The 20,807-nt window shown below is 44.6% G+C and overlaps 3 protein-coding genes and 1 long non-coding RNA gene across 9 annotated transcripts; 2 read left to right on the top strand and 2 right to left on the bottom strand.

The window, feature by feature from the left end:
- Nucleotides 1-5,295: 5,295 nt before the first annotated feature.
- On the bottom strand, nucleotides 5,296-10,901 carry mzt2b (mitotic spindle organizing protein 2B). Of its 6 annotated transcripts, XM_084486110.1 has the most exons (5): nucleotides 8,464-8,807; nucleotides 8,167-8,377; nucleotides 7,895-8,058; nucleotides 6,277-6,411; nucleotides 5,296-5,726 (listed from the first exon to the last, which is right to left on the bottom strand). In XM_084486110.1, the coding sequence occupies exons 2-5, from the start codon at nucleotides 8,349-8,351 to the stop codon at nucleotides 5,587-5,589; spliced, it is 624 nt and encodes a 207-aa protein (XP_084342236.1). In that variant the 5' UTR covers nucleotides 8,352-8,377; nucleotides 8,464-8,807; the 3' UTR covers nucleotides 5,296-5,586. The 6 variants fall into 6 exon arrangements, with proteins under 6 accessions (XP_084342236.1, XP_084342237.1, XP_084342235.1 ...); XM_084486111.1 differs by lacking the exon at nucleotides 6,277-6,411; XM_084486109.1 differs by lacking the exons at nucleotides 5,296-5,726; nucleotides 8,464-8,807 and adding an exon at nucleotides 10,526-10,901 and having other exon boundaries at nucleotides 5,765-6,411.
- On the top strand, nucleotides 9,000-12,312 carry surf2 (surfeit 2). The gene is made up of 6 exons (XM_084486104.1): nucleotides 9,000-9,298; nucleotides 9,469-9,620; nucleotides 9,801-9,904; nucleotides 10,777-10,971; nucleotides 11,153-11,304; nucleotides 11,646-12,312. Exons 1-6 carry the CDS (start codon nucleotides 9,146-9,148, stop codon nucleotides 11,715-11,717), a joined length of 828 nt encoding a protein of 275 aa, XP_084342230.1. The 5' UTR covers nucleotides 9,000-9,145; the 3' UTR covers nucleotides 11,718-12,312.
- Nucleotides 11,166-14,899, bottom strand: LOC311367294. The gene is made up of 4 exons (XR_014639722.1): nucleotides 14,794-14,899; nucleotides 12,333-12,423; nucleotides 11,472-11,686; nucleotides 11,166-11,286 (listed from the first exon to the last, which is right to left on the bottom strand). It is a non-coding gene; the product is annotated as an uncharacterized lncRNA (long non-coding RNA).
- On the top strand, nucleotides 13,025-20,280 carry LOC311367290 (surfeit locus protein 4). The gene is made up of 6 exons (XM_084486105.1): nucleotides 13,025-13,200; nucleotides 14,853-15,039; nucleotides 16,394-16,470; nucleotides 16,569-16,612; nucleotides 16,852-17,038; nucleotides 19,473-20,280. Exons 1-6 carry the CDS (start codon nucleotides 13,153-13,155, stop codon nucleotides 19,737-19,739), a joined length of 810 nt encoding a protein of 269 aa, XP_084342231.1. The 5' UTR covers nucleotides 13,025-13,152; the 3' UTR covers nucleotides 19,740-20,280.
- The last annotated feature ends 527 nt before the right edge of the window (nucleotides 20,281-20,807 follow it).

Genomic DNA, 20,807 nt, shown 5'->3' with positions numbered 1-20,807 from the left:
AGAGAGAGAGAGAGAGAGAGAGAGAGGGAGAGGGGAGAGAGAGAGAGAGAGGGAGGGAGAGAGAGGGAGAGGGGAGAGGGAGAGAGGGAGAAAAGGAGATAGGGAGAAGAAGGAAAAGAAGGAGAGAGGGAGACTGAGAGAGGCAGAGAGAGAGAGATGAAGGGAGGCTGAGAGGGATGGGGGGGTTTGTGTATAGAGTGGGAGCGTGGTGCAACCGGGGGGCTTGGGGCTGGAGGGGGGGGGTGGAGGGGGGAGGGGGGGGTGGGGGGGGGGGGGGGGGTTGGGCGCTGCGGTGCAGAGATTTAGAGAATGAGAAAAAATATACAGGAGGTACAGCAGCAAGAGACAGCGGAGGAAAGGTGGGAGAAGAAATATGTGGGGGGGGGGGGGGGGGGGTGGGGGGGGTGGGGGACAGAGATCAGGACTGCAGCAGAGCAGGGAAACATGCAGCACACAGACGACACACACTCAGACTATCATTGGTAGATATCTCCTTTAAACCAGATTGCACATAAGATTGTTATAAAGCTATTAATATGCAAATTGTTATCATGTTTTATTTTTTACCATATGGATCAACAGTCAGATACACGGGTCAGATGTGTGTGTGTGTGTGTGTGTGTGTGTGTGTGTGTGTGTGTGTGTGTACGTGGTTGCACGTGACAGGGTCTTTCATTCCATTCAGAGTGTGCACAAAAGGTTGCAGTTGGCACATTTCCAGCACGTCAGTGTATGAGAGCCACACAATGGAGCAGCAAAGCAGCAGTCTGTCAGCACGCATGTGGACACATGCAGAGGACACTGACGTAACACACACACACACACATGGATAACTACATACACACACACACACACACACACACGGATAACTACATACACACACACACACACACACACACACGGATAACTACATACACACACACACACACACACACACACACACACACACACACACACACACACATGGATAACTACATACAAACACACACACACACACACACACGGATAACTACATACACACACACACACACACACACACACACACACACACACACACACACACGGATAACTACACACACACACACACACACACACACACACACACACACACACACGGATAACTACATATACACACACACACACACGCACACACACACACACACACACACACACACACACATAGCCACAGATACACACACACACACACACACACACACACACACGCACACACACACACACACACACACACACACACACACACATAGCCACAGATACACACACACACACACACACACACACACACACACACACATTCACACATACACACAGCTACACACATACACACACATACACACACACACATACGGATACACTTATACACACGCACACACACACACATACACACACACGGATAACTACACACACACACACACACACACACACACACACACACACACACACACACACATACATACACACATACATACACACACATACATACACAAACACACACGCACACTCACACACACCGAAACACATCTCCACACACACACCCACACACACACACACACACTCACACACCATGTTCCACATATTCAAATGCAATCGCACATTGAACTAATGTGCTATAGAGAAAATGCATGATCTTTACATGCACACATATGCAAACCATCCAACCTGCTGTCAAGGACTCAGCGATGTCATGTCATGACATCGCTGTCGTCCAATGGAATCCTCTGGGGAGAGATGAGCAGGACCACGGGAAGGAGCCGCTGTGAACAACCAATGTACACGCAGATAGACACCTCCCAGGATGCAACACTCCTACATGTTACCCGTCTCATCATCCAAATAATGCAAACATTTAAATAATAACAAATCAAAACAGATTAAAAAATTGCATATGTCTCCTTAATTGATGTTGTTCGCATACACGTGTTCATTTACATTCAGCAAGAAAATGTGTTTTTTCTCAAAATGAAAAGCTATACAACACTTGGAACCCAACAGGTATAAAAGCGAAGCAAAAAAAAAAAATTAAGATGCATTAATTAAATATGCATAATTAAAGGCAATTAAAATATTCACAGTTCCTGCTTTTTCATACTTTTTTCAAAGGAGTTGAACGCATGATATACTACGACCGGGATAAAAATAGACGATTCTTCTCAGTTAATTAAACTAAATTTGGACTGTAACACACGTGGATGCGGAACACCTCTGGAAATGCCTTTTAATTGGCAAATGATTAAAACCTCATTTTCTACCTTGTTTATACTTTAGCGTTCAATTAGCAATTCATACACTATGACACATCGACTAACTATGCATACCGCCAACCCCCCCCGATAATATAAAGATATAGATACAATACACAAAGATAAATAAGAAGGCTGTGAGTTATGTGTCCCGTTGTGCGCTGGTGTATCAATGGAAGCGCAAATATTTGGATTTTTGAAATTGTATTAAAAAATGATACTATAATAAAAACTATTAAAAAGAAAACTATAATAGCCTGATTGGAGAAGACTTTTTGATTTTAAACTAAATGTGAGAGCAGACGTGGTGTGATGTTTTAGGGATAAAGAAGCCTTGTGCGTTTGAAACAACAGTTCCAGAAAGATTTCACTGCAATGCTTTTTATGCTTTCTCAAGGAAAAACAGGTATGCATGCGTGTGTGTGGTTGTGTGTGTGTGTGTGTGTGTGTACACAGGTATGTGTGTGTGTGTGTGTGTGTGTGTGTGTGGGTGTGTGTGTGTGCTTGTGTGCATGTGTGTGAATGTATGAGCGTGCATGTGTTTGAGTGTGTGTGTGTGTGTGTGTGTGTGTGTGTGTGTGTGTGTGTGTGTGCATGTGTGAGCGAGCATGTGTTACCTGACAGCCTGCTACACAATAGGGATCCAAGTGAGTGTGAACTCTGTGGTTACCCACAGCTGCCATTAACAGACGGAACAAACAGCTTCTTGCTAATAAAGTGAATGAATGAATAAATAAATAAAGCTTATGGGTCCGTGTTTACCTCCTCAGCGGTTGTCTCGTGACACAACTCAACAGAATCTCTGGAGACACGTGATTAGAAAGCTCTGGATACAGCTTTGTTTCAATGTTTTGACACGCAGTGGTCCGACATGAACTCCTCGGTGAAAAATAAACCAAGACGCAAGTAGAAGAAGAATGTATCATGGAAAATAACTGACCCCAGAAACCCACTGCAGGAGTTCAACCGCAGGCCTAGAACATGTTGAAGTTGTTCAGGTCTATGTCGAGGCCTACGTTTGGGGTTGTGCTTGAGAGTATGTCTGAGTGTGAGTGCGTTTTGATGGATTGGTGTCTGTGCGTGTGCGCGTGTGTCTGTGTGTGTGTGTGCGTGTGTGTGTGCGTGTGCGTGTGCGTGTGCGTGTGCGTGTGTGTGTGTCTGCGTATGTGCCTCTGTCTGTTTGCTTGTGCGTTGTTTTGTGTTTGTGTTTTGATGGATTTGTGTAGCTGTGTGGTTATGTGTGTGAGTGTGTGTGCGCGTTTGTGCACATCTGTGGCGGGAAAGGGGTTTAGGATGGAGAGACAGTGCACACACATCCTGTCACGTCAGTTAATATAAGGTTTGGAGATAAGGGCCCACAGACAAACATTGACCAAATCACGCATTTCAGCTGCAAAGCTCCAACTGTCAATCAGTCTGAGAGACAGACCAACAATCACCCCTCTACCTCTGATAAGAGCTCTACTGAGCGCGTGCAGGAAATAGCCAATCTAGAGCGAGCCTGGAGAGGAGGCTGATGGGCAAGTGGGAGAGAGAGGGGGAGAGAGAGGGAGAGAGAGAGAGAGAGAGAGAGAGAGAGAGAGAGAGAGAGAGAGAGAGAGAGAGAGGGACAAAAAATACATTTAGAATAGAGAGAGGGAATAAGGAAGGGGCAATATTCTCCTATACTCCTCACACAGAGAAGGGGGAATTTAGAAAGATAGGTGCCGGGGGAAAGAACGTGAGGTGTGATATCAGCTCTTAAAATAGGTCCCCCTGCTTTTTGTCACCTGGGAACAGCTGACACAGGGAGAGGGCGAGACAGGGAGAGGGCGAGAGAGAGAGAGAGCGAGAGAGAGAGAGAGAGAGAGAAAGAGAAATCGTGTGAGAATCAGTTTTTTTAGACCCACGCCTAACATTAATGATTTGCCAACAGCTTTGACTACATTGTTCTTCAATGTGCATTTCGCCTTGCCTTCACAATGGCATACTTTCATTGCCTCTATTGATTAATGGTACAAATAGTGCTTACATGCACAGATGTGTGCACACAAATGCACAAAACTATGTGGTAGGACCGAATGTGTATTTTTTCCTAATTTTTGTGTGATCAAGTCCATTGCAGATTATAAATTCCCCTCATATCAGTATAACCCCCACCAATAGGAGACACTGTTGCAGTACGACAACGGTACCTTGGTGGCACACTGCCCCCTCTAGGTTATTCACACAAACTACAGTCTGAGAGCGGACTCAATTATTAATCCACATGTATGTATTTGTAAGGGAAAGGGTGGCAACAGTGGGCAGTGAAAACCTAACCTAACCCTTTCTTTCAAACGTTGTTTTTATGTTTTATGTTTTTATTTCAATAGGCCGACACACTAACCCAAACCACGCTGTTGTTTCAGTGGCCATGTATTCACTCCGAGTATAATACGCCAAGTTTTGTTTACAAATTAAAATTAGGGGGTGATTTTGGGGCCTTATTTGTGTTCACCAAAATAAACGTAGATGAAAGGTGGGGTGAGAGGCGTTTGTGAAAGGGTTAAATTGGCTCCTTGGTTGCGTGGTGCTTTCCCTTGCTCTGTCAAGCCCCATTAAACCTGCTACACCACAGCGATATGGCGCCATCAATTACTGGCACACCGCTATCGATGCGAAGTGCAAAAAAAGAGTAGAGGAGGCAGGGACACATAAACAGGACAAACGGCCACATAAAGGCCTGCCGGCAGCCACATAAAGTCCTGCCGGCAGTTCATGCACGACACTTTCACTCACTCACTCACACACACTGGAATTAATGATGGATTTGTTAATTACAAATATATATATTTGTAAATGCGGTGACGTTCCTCTGGATATGTATCTTGTAGGCTACGTCTGTCTCATTTATTCGGACAGTAAGGTCGTCTAAAAATGTATATTGCAAAATTCATAATAACATTTATTCTGAATATGTAACCGTTGACCCTTCATTAAAAAACGGTTTTCAACTGTTTCAACAGTCAGAACCCTCTATTAACTGAATTTAAAATAAATGACCAGACATCCCAAATGCAATGTAGCCTATGATATTTATTAAGGTCAAACTACGTCATACCAATATGGACTATTAAAAAAATATGCGACAAAACAAGCAAAGATATAAAAAAATACAACAATGTGAAAATAAATGTCAGTGTTAATATGGGTTAGCCAATTGTAGCCTTTAAAAAACCGACTTGACCAAGATAAATGGCAGAAAAAATGTATGCCATCTTTAAGTGGGTAAACCATAAAGATAGAATTAATTAAAATCAGTCGCCGTTGAACGTTGCGTTAATACTGCCTTCTTTTTCATGATTCTTTAATTCGAGGCGATCTGTGAAGAGGAACTACTGCTGCCAGAGCTTTTGGTCTTCTGCCCCCTGGTGGCACTGGGCGGCCGCTGCACCCTCTGGCTGGAGCTCTCCCTCGTCTTCTCGCTATGGCCTGCTTTACTACGCACTGCTGACACCACGGGGAACCACGGAAACAGGTGAAAGGAAAACGTATTAGTTTTACAACACTGGTCACTGTGTGGTGTGGTCAGCCTACTACCCGGGGCCCGGTACAGAGACGACCGGGTTATTTCACGACAGTGCCTCAGTGAAAAGGCTCCATTTAGAAAGTGCACAGCATACGTATGTTAGTGACACAGAAGAACATCCACTTCTTACGCAAAATGAATCAACCAATCATGCTGTTCTTTCCCCCTTGGTGAAGACAGACAGACATGTAACTGACCACAGTGAGCACGCCCCCTGGTTATGAGGAAATGGTTAGTCAACAAAACACCATGGATACATTCCAAACAACACACAAGCAAACACACAAAGCCATGCATACACCCATTCTCCATGCTGTCTATGGCAATCATTATGTGATGATGAATACAGGAGACAGAGCGTGTGTGGAGACCGTCTCCTTCGCAGCGGCAGAAGGTTTGTGTGGAGACAGACGGTGGAATGGAGACAGACGCTACAGCAAGCAGGGGGAACAGAGCCGCTGAGGGGACCTTGAGAAGAGCTATTGTCTTGGGAGCCGTAGACCACGATCTTAGAGCCCAGCCGCGCGGCCCTGGGGCCCGGCGCCGAGGACGCGGCTGCAGGAGGCTTAGAGCTCTTGCTAGGGACCAAAGTAGTGTCCTCTTCTTCAGGAAACAAGGGGACATACACACACACACACACATTACACACCCACTGGTATTCAAGAGAAGGGAATATTAGGATTTGAACTACAGTACGTACACACACACACACACACACACACACACACACACACACACACACACACACACACACACACACACACACACACACACACACACACACACACACACACACACACACACACACACACACACACGTCTTTTCATTTATTTTGATCTCAAAGGTGGAAACGAATGACAAAAGATTCTAATGTAGAAATCCATTTCAACTGCCAGCTCACACAACCGATCCCTTAACATGCTCTTGTGAATTCATAGCCCAGATTTAATTAATTAATTTAATAATTCAGCCCAGAACCTTACAGTTTGTAGGTCTTTCCTTGTATCTGAAACTCATCAGACTTCATCAAAATATTAACAAAATATAGCTAAAATAAGAAGCTATAGCTTCTTCTGGAAAATACAAGTATGCAGTTAAAAACTTTTTCCCACAAAAAAAAAGAAAAGAATATGGTGTTAACCTATTCCAGGCCTTCATCCACGTCATGCCAGTGTAAACTAGAAGATCATTACTTTTCAAGAAAGAAGTGCGATGTTGAGCACAGAGGGAATGGATGGATGGCTGTTTATAAGTGTATTAAACCGAGCAGCGGCCATGCCACCGCAAAGCAGGCGGAGTTCTACATCACATACGTGGTTGATTTGGCCATTATTTGTTACTTAATATACAGTACATTAAAAGGTCCAATGACGTGCCACCAGGTGTGGTGTGATTAGCCGTTACAAGCCGTTTTGGAAATGTGCCCCTTATGACATCACAGGTGGGCGTATCCACCTAGGTGTGTGCTGGATAGATCAGTCTACCAGCCTACCCAGTGGACTGTAGCAAACGTTGCTCATCTATCGTCACACATCTAGGTGGACACGCCACCTGTGATGTCATAAAGGGCAGATTTCCAAAACGGCTTGTAACGGCTAATCACACCACACCTGTTGGTATGTCATGGCACCTTTAAGCTGTACATTATGTCTATTAAGCTGTACATTGTCATTTAAAGCTGATGCTAAACATTATTACAGGTATTGGAAGATACATTTCTGTACCATTTATAGGTTGCTTTGTCTGCATCTTTCCAACTGATAAACAATTGATGTTTCCTCAGCAACATCATGTTATTCAAAAAGTCTAGATTGTGACAAACAATTGTAGTGGGAACCAATCTGTATTTAAGCGCTATCTAGCTTCCCTTTACCTTAGATCACCTCACCTTGATTTAGATCATATATTTGTATATAGGTGTGTTGGCATTATGGGTGGATGTGTGCAAATAAGATTTGTTTTACCACAACGACCAGTTGTGGCATGTGAAAATACAAATAGATCACATCAAATAAAGAATTTGGAATAAATAGTCTATGCATGAACCCCACTTTATTGGGATCACAGCGACCCTTGTGTGCTGACCTCTGTGCTCCGTGGTCTGAGCTGTGGTGGGACCCGCGGGGTGAGACGCTGTGGACGCGTCGGCCGCGCAGGTGTCAGCGATCCTCTGCCCCGCACACATGGCTTTCAACGTCTGAAATACCGCTTGTGGGGCAACATTCATCTTCAAGAGGTCCACTATGATCCTAGGACAAATGAATAGCAGATACATTTAATTTCATCGTTCCAAACAGGGCTACCTTCCTCGTCCATAAACACTGAAGCTGAAGTGGGTTTGAAGAGCTGGTCCTTACTTAAACACCTCTTGGTCCATCGTGATACCAGCTGCTTGGGTTAATTCAAACAGCTCGCTTTCTTCAGCATTAAGGATCTTCTTTTTCTTCATTGCATATTTTTGGACATTTCCAGATACTACGACTACAGGTGAATCAGGAGCCTGCGGTACCTGACTGGGTGGCTGGGGTTGTTGAGACATCATTCATGTAAACCTGGAATATATATCACCTGAGGAAATAAGACTGAGCATTAGTTTAGATTAAACCTTCCGCAGATGATCCGTTTCGTTGTGATTCTTGGATAGGTTTACGTACTTGGGAAAATTTACTTTTTTTCTACTTCCTCAAGAATAAAGAAGGCGTCAATTGTTTATGAGAAGTGTTGCCATCATTATAAACCGTTTGATAAGAATCGTAAAGTGACTTAAATGAAGAGTTTTTCAGTGGTCGACTGTCGAGTTTGAACAAGTGGGCGGCGGCGCCTAAGATTCACGTCATCACGGTAACTACAAATAAAAGCAGACCGTTACGAGCAATATTGACTTAGAATTGGACTAACAGGTGTAAATAATATATCGAAGCACTAACTACCCGATTATTAGTGTAAATAATATTGTAGATTACATTGAATTTGGCAAATAGCAACGCGAAATCCTTAAGAAAAGTGTTCCTCGTAGGTCACCATATCAGTTGATTCAGGACCCAATAGTACCACATTGTTTGTGCCTGTCTACGTGTTAAAGTCTGATTCCCCGAAACGATATGGACACGATTTTATATATGAGCTTAACATTTATTTTAGATTCCAATCTATATTCCAAGAAAAAAGTAATAAGAATCCTTAACCTTAACCACGTATTTATTTTTTTATTTTATAACGACCGTTATCTTTCTTTTGACCTACCTCTAAACCACACGGATCAATATTTCAATCAATATATAAATATCGATTTTATTGATAATTAAATAGACTTGAAATAGACTTCGTTTAACCCACATGGTACCAAGGTGTCAGGAGATAACACCACCAGCTAGTGGTCCACCACGTGAGGCTCAGCGTGGTCTTACAGGAGGGATGGAGGACCTCAACCCGGAGCTCAGAGCGTTCCTCCTCAACCAGCCCTTTCTTCAACTCATAGATAATAAGCGGGTCAGTACACGAATTAATTATTTACAAATAAGTACGAGTTCTGCTAGCGTACCATCTGTAGGAGCCCATGCGGTGTGCCCTGAACGACAACAATATAGATGGCGTCCCCCATGATTTAAGAATAGCATTACTGAATTGAATTGGACCTCTCGCTCATATTTTCATTTCAGATCAAATGTACACTAAATGAACACGAGTTTCCCTGCGATCTAGCTGAACTACAAAGATTTACAAATGGTAAGAAGTATCAGAAGTTGAGCTCTGTGTCGGAGTTCAACTACAGCCAGTATGAACCACACATCGTCCACAGCTCCAAACAACCGTAAGTACACCGTTTGGAAATAACGTTGGAGTTTGAAATAAAGTCTCAACACATTGTACATGTTGAACAAAGCTTTAGGACGTACTTAAGCCATGCTAAGCAGAAAATGAATACAACACTGCACATAGCAAATGTTGTCGTTAATGTGTTGTCTTCTTTCCTGTTTCATTTGTTGTCCAGAATGCAGATGTTTTGTAAACTGACTCTCAGGCACCTCAACCGGCAACCTCACCACGTCCTCAAACACGTCAACGGGAAACGCTTCAAAAAAGCTCTGAGAAAATGTAAATGTCGCTATATTGATCCTTACCACTCCTTAATGGTCAACTGCATACAACAATGTCAATAAGCCTTTCTGTTGTACTCTTCAGCAAATTATAGAACAAAATAAAGGCAGCAAAAGCTTTTTAGGATACCTTCACACTAAGGACAAGGACCAAATTACGATGGTTTGGTCCCCCAGACCGGTATTTTCCTTTCACTACATATTGCGCACTGTCGCCGCCTACATTCACCTTTGTGGTGTGAACACTGATACCTTGATACCTTGATACCATATACATGGAATATGGAGTCGCGATGACTGTTGTTTCTGGTCTTAACTGTATATAACAACTTAACGGTATCTTGCACTGCTGGTAAGGCCAGAAGCGGTCCAGTCTTGATTTAAAACAGTTCAAACTATCACTGATGATCACAGTCTCAGGGACTGAGTTCCAATCAGCTACAATTCATTGGCTGAAGAATGAGCCTCGCACATCGAGCCTAAACCGCTGCTTGTGAATCTCCTGACTGTGGCCCCTGGTTCCTGTGTGCTGTGGCCCCTGGTTCCTGTGTGCTGTGGCCCCTGGCCCCTGTGTGCTGTGGTCAGTGGTAGAAGAGCCCTGGCTCTATTCTGTCCATACCATTCCTGACCTTGTACACTTGTATCATGTCACCGCGTTGTCTCCTGTGCGTCAGTGATGGTATTTTGAGGCTGGAGAGACGTTCTTCATAAGGGCGGGATCGGAGGCTTGGGACTAGCTTCGTAGCTTGTCGTTGGATCTTCTCAACCTTTTTGACAGCTTTTTACAATCCTTCGATGAAATGCCAAATGGCGAGGGGTTTTCTCCAATGGCTGCTATTTGTACTGATCAGTGTGTGTTAATCCCAATAGATGAAGACTGCATGCGAGAGGGGATTGCATATGTTCCAGCCAGACTGCAAAACAAAAGGCCCAAAAACCACAACCAGGTTGAGGCAGAGGGACCAAGGCGGAGGGAGTCTAAGCAGAAGAATGAAGTGTGGGAGCCGTCCTCCAACGATGAAGACGAGAGCGACTCGGAAGACAGCATGAGTGACCTTTACCCCCGTAAGACACACACACACACACACACACACACACACACACACACACACACACACACACACACACACACACACACACACACACACACACACACACACACACACACACAGTGAAAATTAGCTTACAGTTAGTTCCTTTCAAAATGTAATGAATGCCTTTATTATTCATTTTTCTTTCTCCATAGCAACTATGTTCTTGCAAGAGAATCCAGAAGCCGAAATTGAGGTGGAGGAGGATGGGCCTGGAGAGAAGAAGGAGGATGACTTTCAGACAGATGATGATGAAGAGGAGGAGAACATGGAGGTTGAAAGTGATCATCTGCAGAAACGCAAAAAGGTCAGTAGGGCTATGCATCGGAATTCAGTCATGACGGTACTAAATGTAGGGGCGAAAGTATATCAGGAGGTAGAGCGGGTTAACTGGTAACCGGAAGGTTGCTAGTTCGATCCCCGCCCCTCCTAGTTGAGTGTCAAGGTGTCCCTGAGCGAGACGCCTCAGCCTACCTGCTCCTGACGAGCTGGCTGTCGTCCTGTGTTGTCGACACCGCTGCGGGTTGTGAATGTGTGAATGAATGGTTGTAAGTCACTTTGGATATAAAAGTGTCATCAAAATCCCCTGAATGTAAATGTTTTCTGCTCTGGCATCACTTCCTGTTGATGTTTTCATTTCTCCGTTAGGCTCAGAGCGGTGGAGTCCACAAGAAATTCAAAAATAACAACTGGAAAAAAAAGAAGCGCACAGTACCTTGAAACAAAACCGTTTGGGCTGTGGCCAGATACTTAGGACTTCTTAGGACAATCTCTTGGAATTCTACATCGAATGGGACTGGCACAAACATTTAGCCAGAACACTTGTTTCTATACCCTTCACCAGTTCCAATCCCTTTGGTGGGTCTTTTTGCTACAATCAACCTGGTTTGTCCTGCTTATACAGCAGTGGTTGTAGTAGTGAAGAAAACTTGAGGCACTTGCATGTTAAACATGGAACAGGTGTCTGTAATGGATTTGTAATGTTGCACTGTGTTTTTTGCTCAGTGCAGCCTCATGTAATAAATCTCTTATGCAACAAACAGTCTGTCATTGACTCAGTAATATTATGGTACTAGTAAACGATATTACATTTTAATATTCGTTCTATGATTCCTAAAAATGAAACATATTGTTCCATTGGCCTGCTATGTATATAGGATATATAGAGTTATAGATATATAGAGTAAATACGTTTTGTGATTATTGTTTAAATTAAATTATTGACATTGAAACGTGCATTTAAAACATAGGAAGATGTACAACATTGTCTTTGGAACATTGAACATAAAGCTTTTCCAGTAATGTGTTCACATTAATACTTACTCTTTTACCCACCTTTAGCTTCATGGCAGAATTGTTCTTTATAGTTTGCAAAGTGATGACATTTCTTCTTCAGGTTGTACCATCAGCTGAATCCCATATTTCACTACATCGAGGGAAAGCTTCAGTTGAATATCACCTTACATTTCATTTCTTGGAAGTCCTGGGTGAATGAGGTGCACCATCTGGACACGCCAGATGTCTGCTCACCAGACAGTGACATCTCAAAGATAGTTTTAGAATAGGTTTGGGTGGCTGTGACCTATCCTGAAGACCCTATGCTACTGTGGCTGGACACTCAAGACCCATCACGAACAGGACCCAGCTTGATTAAAAAACTGCTCCATGGTCAAATTTGCATGGATACAATGAAGTTATAAAAATATGCTGGGTATAAAGTAGAGTTTGGTCAAATGCATTTTGTAGAAACAGTCAATATTGTTTAATGCAAGGGGAACTTCCTCAATGTCTCATGTGATAGTATTTATGACTCATAGTTGTCCAATATATTGCGCTCTCTATAGGGAAAAATGGGTCAGTAGTAAAGTTCATAACATGGTTACAGGGTAGTCTCATCGCCCCCGTCCATGTTTACACACACAAAGACAAGTAAACAATGCTCCACTCGTCATGACGGGCCTGCGCCTCGGCTACGTGGCATGCAGCGGCCGCAGCACCACTAGGGGGGCTGGAGGTAAACCGCGGGGCATTGTGGGGCGGAGGCGGCCTGCTCCAGAGAGCCCAGATCCTTGAGAGTAAATAACGGGGGCTACGGTGAACGCTGCTTGCAGAAGGAATTTACGGCTGGTGCTTTAGGCCTCGACAACTTTACAAGATGGGGCAGGAGGACCTTATGAATACAGCCGAAGACGTGGCGGACCAGGTAACTTACTCCCGGCATGTCTATAACTATAAGCGTGTGTGAGCTAGCTAGCTGAATAACGGTGTCTGCGGGAGAGTTGTCCGGACGAGGACCGACTGAAGAGACGTCGAGGCTCAGGACGCGGTCTGGTGTCCGAAAGTTAACGACAGCTTGTTGCAAATCAATCACACATATCCCTATCTCAAAGGTATGCACGCTAGGGTGTTACATGAGGTGTGTGGGGACTACATTATGCCTTTCTGCCCCCCCACCGGGTGTACCGTCCACCTTAATGCGTGGCAAAGTAAAACGGCCAAGGTTCATGCTGTGTGCTCGGTGCTGTACTGTGTGCTGCTCTGCTTACAGGTGAGATGGCTCCACAGCTGTTCACTCTATCCTCCGAGCAGTCCAGTTCAGCCCCAGGGCTGACCATCAGAACCAGTAGTTATTCTCCTTGTTGGTTTATCATGATCGAATCGACACCCCACTGTTCGGCGAATAGTGAACATCGACATTATTAAGAAGGCGTTTGACGTTTCCCCACAATGCCCCTTAACATGTGGCTTGGGTATAGCCAGGCATGTATTCATCAAATCAAAGTTTTCGTTTGCCTAACCGTTTACTAATTGAGGTGTAACACAGACTGATAGAACCGGTCTCTAGGAGAGGCGTCGGTCTACCCTGACAGAGTACGATGGTCTCTAAGCTCGAGTAATGACCGTCAATAATCGGGAATGTATAGTAGTAGTCTCCTAAAATGTGATCGTACTGGTAGGACCAAAGCTAGTTCATATTGCAGAGCATTTCCCATTTCCCACTGTATTAGTAAGCTGTGACTGTAGACAACATCTGTTTGTTCATTCAGTACAATGATCAGTTTTACATGAGCTGTCATTGTTTTGGTATATTTACGAAAGGTTAAACTTCTTCCTCGGCTTTAGGGAATTATATGTGCCCATGCTTGCTGTTAAATACACAGCCTTTTGAAAGCTAATTCCCGACCAACAAGTTCAGCTCTTAGCCCATTGCAACATTTCAGCATGGCCTATTTCTATCAGTCGTTACACCCATATGCATTTCCTCATTGGCCCGTGGTCCTCCATTCATATTTCACTGCTCTCGAAAGTGGGAGTTGGGGCTGCCTGATAGGCTGGGATAGTTGTTCAGTGCTGATGTGGCCTCCTAAGTAGGAGGGCCTGAGCAGGTTATTGTTTGGTGTTTTGCTCTCAAGTCCCAATTACACAGATTTCAGATTACAGCTTCTGTCATCTGATACAGCCAAGCCTAATCCATTTGCGTAGTTTGGATTCGTAGACGTGTGCTCATATTTTGCCGCGATCATCCAGGCCAAGACAAGCTTGAACTGTTTACACAAGTGTTGCACAACGGCTGCTGGCTTGGAGGCACACTGAAAGCCGGTCGGGAACATGCTCTTAATAATATATAATATAATTAGTTTGATGTCTCATACGATAATCCCATCTATAGGTTGATTCATACACACACTTGTATAGTATATAGTTATGATAAACACCACTGATTGTGAACAAATCTTGTTGACCCAATGAAAAGGTACCAAAAACCACCGTACTCTCTTGCTTCAGAAATTCTTACCTTACATCCGATAATCTTTTTGGCTGACGGCATGCTTCAACTGTGTTTCTGCCTTCCAGTTTCTGCGTGTAACCAAACAGTACCTGCCGCACCTGGCCCGCCTGTGTCTCATCAGCACCTTCCTGGAGGACGGCATCCGCATGTGGTTCCAGTGGAACGAGCAGCGGGACTACATCGAGGCTACCTGGAGCTGTGGCTACTTCCTGGCCACTTGCTTTGTCCTGATCAACCTCATAGGACAGCTGGGTGAGTCGAGTGCAGAGGCCGGGCGGGCACAGAGCCATGGAGGGCTGGCCCCGTGGCGCCCGCCACAGGCCGTACCACCTTTCATGTGGGGATGTTTCCCTTCTTCCTTTCAATACTGCTTTTCCCAGGACCTTGTAGTTGCCCTGGGTACTACAGTGCCACCAACCGATAGCTCTCGCCATGTGCATCATTTAAAATAAATCACCAGACCAACAAATGATGGTGTTATCCCAGACCATAACTGGTCTGGGATACACACTTTTAAGTAAATAGAGGGGTGAACTCAAAGCCACACACACCCTACCAATGCGCTGCCACGTAATATGATGCGCTGATATCACCCTTAAGACTTCTGTCATCAGACAACTCAAGAGTTAAGTGAATAGAAAGTGGTCATAACCACAGCCCTTGCTTTTAATGTGAAGAACTGGATACTTGAATGTGTGGTTCATACAGAACAAGTGTACCAAGCATTTCTTTTGAAATGGATATTTATATCTGCACTTTCAGATAAGACCCTGTTTCAAACTGGCATCTTCAGTAATCTGATCACTTCCGACGAGCTAAAAATACAGTTGAGAACCAACCCAGACCAGCTAAGCTAGGTCAACAAACCCACATTCAGTCCAACACTTGATCTGACCCCCATAGGACCACTCTTCTTTAGCTGTTATGAAGTCACACTTGAATGTATGGGGGGTACTTTATGAAGGTGACAATAGGGTGAACTTGTTTTTCTTCTTAGTATTACAGACAGTTTTAGGGCTTTGATTTACGGTGATGGCATTAACCGCAAACGTCTAGAGGAACAGGAAACTGGGTCATGAAATATTGATCATCATGATCTGGAGGAACATGGCTTCCATCATGGAGACCTATAAACCTTAGATGTGCGTGTGTCTTCTTTAGGGCTTGGACATCGCCGCATCACAGCAATGACCGCCTCAGTTTCAGACGCATAGGACATCAGAATGTTAGTTATTGTGTTGGTTGTAATGTTTTTGTTGGGTCATTGTTTAGTAATAATTAGATTTGTCGTTGGTGTGAGCTGGGAAGTCATTTGTTGTATTTTAAACTGCCACAGCGTTTCTCAAGCGAGGCGTGGCAAAACGTTTTCCCTAGCTCATGTTACGGTACATTTACGTGGATTTAGGTTTTTACTTTACTACAACCTTTTACTTCTACTTCTGTCTCACTCCTTTCAAAATGGTGGAGTATCACCATCCCCAATCCTTCCCATGATGCCTCAGATGTGTGAGCCCTATTGTGTGTTGTAAGCTAGAAGCGTTACTGTGACACAGCCTTGTTCATTGGACATCATCAACCCTATACCTTCTTCTGTCTGCTCCTACAGGTGGCTGTGTTCTTATTCTCAGTAGAAACTTTGTGCAATATGCCTGCTTTGGATTATTTAGCATCATAGCACTACAGGTAAGATAAAGATAATAATTAGTATTGGCAAATGCATACATACAAAATTCATACCAAAAAATGTCTCATTTGTAATTTGATATTCTTTTGTACCCCAGACTGTTGCATACAGCATTTTATGGGATCTCAAATTTTTGATGAGGTAAGTTTTTTTTATATAAATTAAGTTCATTGCAAAGCCTTGTATATAAATCAAATATAGTCAATCAAATAAAGAATATTTTGCAAAGCATGGATCAGTGCATTCATTGGTTTCCACATAACTGCTCCTGCAGTATATTGACATTAGGTAAAGAACAGAACAGCCTTTGCACACAAGCTGCCACATGTCTCCTGTTGTCTGACTATCTGCTGGGACGTGTCCCTTGACTTGTCGTTCAGGAACCTAGCACTAGGGGGCGGCCTGCTCCTACTGCTGGCCGAGTCTCGTTCAGAAGGGAAGAGCATGTTTGCGGGCGTTCCTTCCATGGGGGAGAGCTCCCCGAAGCAGTACATGCAGCTGGGTGGCCGCGTGCTGCTGGTGCTCATGTTCATGACTCTGCTGCACTTTGACGCCAATTTCTTCTCTGTGAGTATTAGCCCCACGCATCCACGCGTAATCACACCACAAACACTGATAACCACTGCTTATAACCAGTCATGAGTCTACTGGAATGTACCTGCGTCCTGGTAGAAGACTAAAACCAGTGAAGATACCTTCCGTCTACTAGGGCCCATGTACATGTAGCCCGCCCATAATCTGGATCTCTTTTTTCGTTTAGGGTTGATTTAAGTCTATATTATAAGTATGTTAGGTACAAAGCCGTAGCACTACAATGAAAGCCACTACATCACTTTTCATCTAAAATCTGTGTTTTTGCGGATTTAACTTTTCTTAAGGGTTTCACCTTTATGAGGTGATAACCTCGTCTTAAGCAATCCTGGACCAAAAATGGAATAATAGGTTGAAGCAAGGTGGGGTTCTATGATTTCAAACACTGGATATAATTTTTGAGATCTTTTGGGGAGAGTGAAAAGATGGTGTTTAGGTAGAAATGAGAGAGAGGAATGTATCTACAAGAGCCTTGGTGTCAGTGCAAGAGGGGCTGAAACTCTTACTGATTCATTCAAGTTAGTTAATTGTTATTGAGACAGCCGTCTGTGGAGTCACTGGGCACACTGTTGTTGTCGTCTTGTTAACTTTCTGTTAATGCTAAAGCAGTATGTAAGTAAGGAAAGTGAAGTTAAATCGTCTGCAGAGGAAAAAGAGTAATGTAGTGCTATTGCACAGTTCATTGGTAATTGGCTTACTGGTTATTGCACTTATTCCCTAGATACTTTAGTGCTGGACGTCTCCATATTTGCACATGTCAGTAGTCATGTTGCAGGATGGCTGGGACCTGTAAGCATGTAATTGGCGAACATTCGGCCAGCAGTATGCTGTCAAAGGGTCTGTAAGGTTTTAAATCCACACCGTGTAGACTACAAATACAATAATTAAAATACACTTCTGAAAGCTTCATTCACTCAGGCAAATTAGTTTTCCTTAATATTTCTGGAACGAAACAGGAAACGAGGTGTTACTGTGCCGTGTCCCCCCCTAGAGGTTCTGCTGTAGCACAGTAGGACTGCTGGACCAGAGGTTCTATAACACAGTAGGACTGCTGGACCAGAGGTTCTGCTGTAACACAGTAGGACTGCTGGACCAGAGGTTCTGCTGTAACACAGTAGGACTGCTGGACCAGAGGTTCTATAACACAGTAGGACTGCTGGACCAGAGGTTCTGCTGTAACACAGTAGGACTGCTGGACCAGAGGTTCTATAACACAGTAGGACTGCTGGACCAGAGGTTCTATAACCAGTAGGACTGCTGGACCAGAGGTTCTATAACACAGTAGGACTGCTGGACCAGAGGTTCTATAACACAGTAGGACTGCTGGACCAGAGGTTCTATAACCCAGTAGGACTGCTGGACCAGAGGTTCTGTAACACAGTAGGACTGCTGGACCAGAGGTTCTATAACCCAGTAGGACTGCTGGACCAGAGGTTCTGTAACACAGTAGGACTGCTGGACCAGAGGTTCTATAACCAGTAGGACTGCTGGACCAGAGGTTCTGCTGTAACCCAGTAGGACTGCTGGACCAGAGGTTCTATAACCCAGTAGGACTGCTGGACCAGAGGTTCTATAACCCAGTAGGACTGCTGGACCAGAGGTTCTATAACACAGTAGGACTGCTGGACCAGAGGTTCTATAACACAGTAGGACTGCTGGACCAGAGGTTCTGCTGTAACACAGTAGGATTGCTGGACCAGGAGTTCTGCTATAATGCCTCGTTTCCACCGAGCGGTGCGGTTCGGTTCGGTGTGGCTCAGTCTTCTTATATTGGTGTTTCCACTGCCAAAAGTTGGGCAGGGTCCCAAAATAAGAGCGCTGAGCCGCTCTTGTTTTCAGTACTCCTCCGTTGGGGGACCAAGCGGGCTGAAGGGGCGCCAAAAGGGGGGAGCAATATACGCCGTCCGTTGATTGGTAGACAGAACCGTCACTTCCAATGCGACAGGGGGATAAAAACAAACAAACACAGTACTCGCAGCGTATTTCTGAACGGCGAAAGCTTTGTTGAAGAAAAGTTTGCCACATCCCAAGAAGAAAGATTAGGAACTGCTGGACATCCTCCATTGTCGCTCTTTGTTTAACGTGTCACATTCTTCATCATTCATATTATCAGGCTACACTGTGTCGGGCCGCTATGAGGTCACAATGCTTACGTAGCTGCCGCGGCTGTTGCCGTCCGGCCTAAACCCCGCCCTACCATAAGGGTTAGATTTAGATTTAGCTTAACGGAGCTATCCCGAGCCGATCCGCCCCGCTCTGTGGCCGGGGGCGCTGGGTGAAACCAGGCGTAACACAGTAGGCCTGCTGGGTCAGAAGGTCGGCCGTATGACACGGTAGGACCACTGGGTCCCAGATTTGCAGTAGGCTATTGGCTAACCAAGGGGCCCGCGGCCCCCCTGTCTCCCTGCAGATCTTGCAGAACATGGTGGGCACGGCGCTGATCGTCCTGGTGGCGGTGGGCTTCAAGACCAAGCTGGCGGCGCTGACACTGGTGGTGTGGCTGCTGGCCATCAACGTGTACTTCAACGCCTTCTGGACCATCCCCGCCTACAAGCCCATGCACGACTTCCTCAAGTATGACTTCTTCCAGACCACCTCGGTGGTGGGGGGGCTGCTGCTGGTGGTGGCCCTCGGCCCGGGGGGGGTCTCGATGGATGAGAAGAAGAAGGAGTGGTAGTCCCACCAGCAGCAGTAGTAGTCATACTAGTAGCAAGCAAGAGGGGGGGGCCAAGGGGAGAGGATTACCCACCACTCACTGCCCCGCCCCCCCCCCCCCCCCCCCCAACCACCACCCACCTCCAACTACCACAAGGACTGAAATGCCCCCCCCCCCCCCTTCACAGGGTACAGACCTATTTTTTTCTTTTTCTTTACGTTTTTCTTTATTCATATTTTTACGAGCATATCCTCAACGGCTGTCTCCACCGTGGGCTCTGAGTTCTACTGCAGTGATCCTGATTTCATGAGCCCAATCCTTGTATTTATGCCCACCCTTTCTAACAGCTGGCCAGAGTAAAGATCCATTTAAAAAGGTTGTTTATTTAATCATTTGTCAAAGTGCAAGTTGTCTAACTTTGGATGATGCAGTTTCAGAAGAGGAATAAAGAAACCCTGTTGTATGTGAGAGTGAATATGACATTGTGTTCTGTGAAGGTTGTTCTATGACTTGCCATTGCTAAATTGTGTATTTGTGAATAAAACGGGCAGAGAAAAGAGTAGACATTGGTTTGGTTTGTTCAATGTTTTGATGGTTTGATGGCTTGTGCACAGAGTTTAAGAACCTACGGTTTCCATCTCCCCTTTCTATCGGTCGTACAACTGAACTATAACTGTAGTGTCAAGGTGGGTGAGTTCTTATTGGTCGGGCTTAAACGAAAAAATAGCATTTAAAGCAGTTGAGTCTATAGGGCTGCTTAAAACGCACTTTGCACTATATTCCTCTGACCACGGACAACCCCATAAACTACATCAGGGGCCGTAGTGGGGAAAGGGTCCGGTGTTTGCTGAAGTTATGCAAAGTAGACAAACAAAGACTCTGCAACCATCAGCCACCAGGAGAAGTTTCAGAATTCTGTGTATTCTAGATTATTTTTTCTTTTTTTTTTAGATTCTTTTCTTCTTTTTTTTAAAGTCCACTACAAAGAAAATGAATATCCAGGGTTTGTCTTGGTTAACAGGTCGGTTGCTATCCTGTTCTTACAAGTTGAAAAAAAAAATGACATGAAATATCGGTAACACTTTACAA

This window comes from Micromesistius poutassou (genome assembly GCF_964030765.1).
Source record: "Micromesistius poutassou genome assembly, chromosome: 22".
Lineage (NCBI taxonomy): Eukaryota > Metazoa > Chordata > Actinopteri > Gadiformes > Gadidae > Micromesistius > Micromesistius poutassou.
This window is presented reverse-complemented; position numbering and strand designations above follow the sequence as displayed.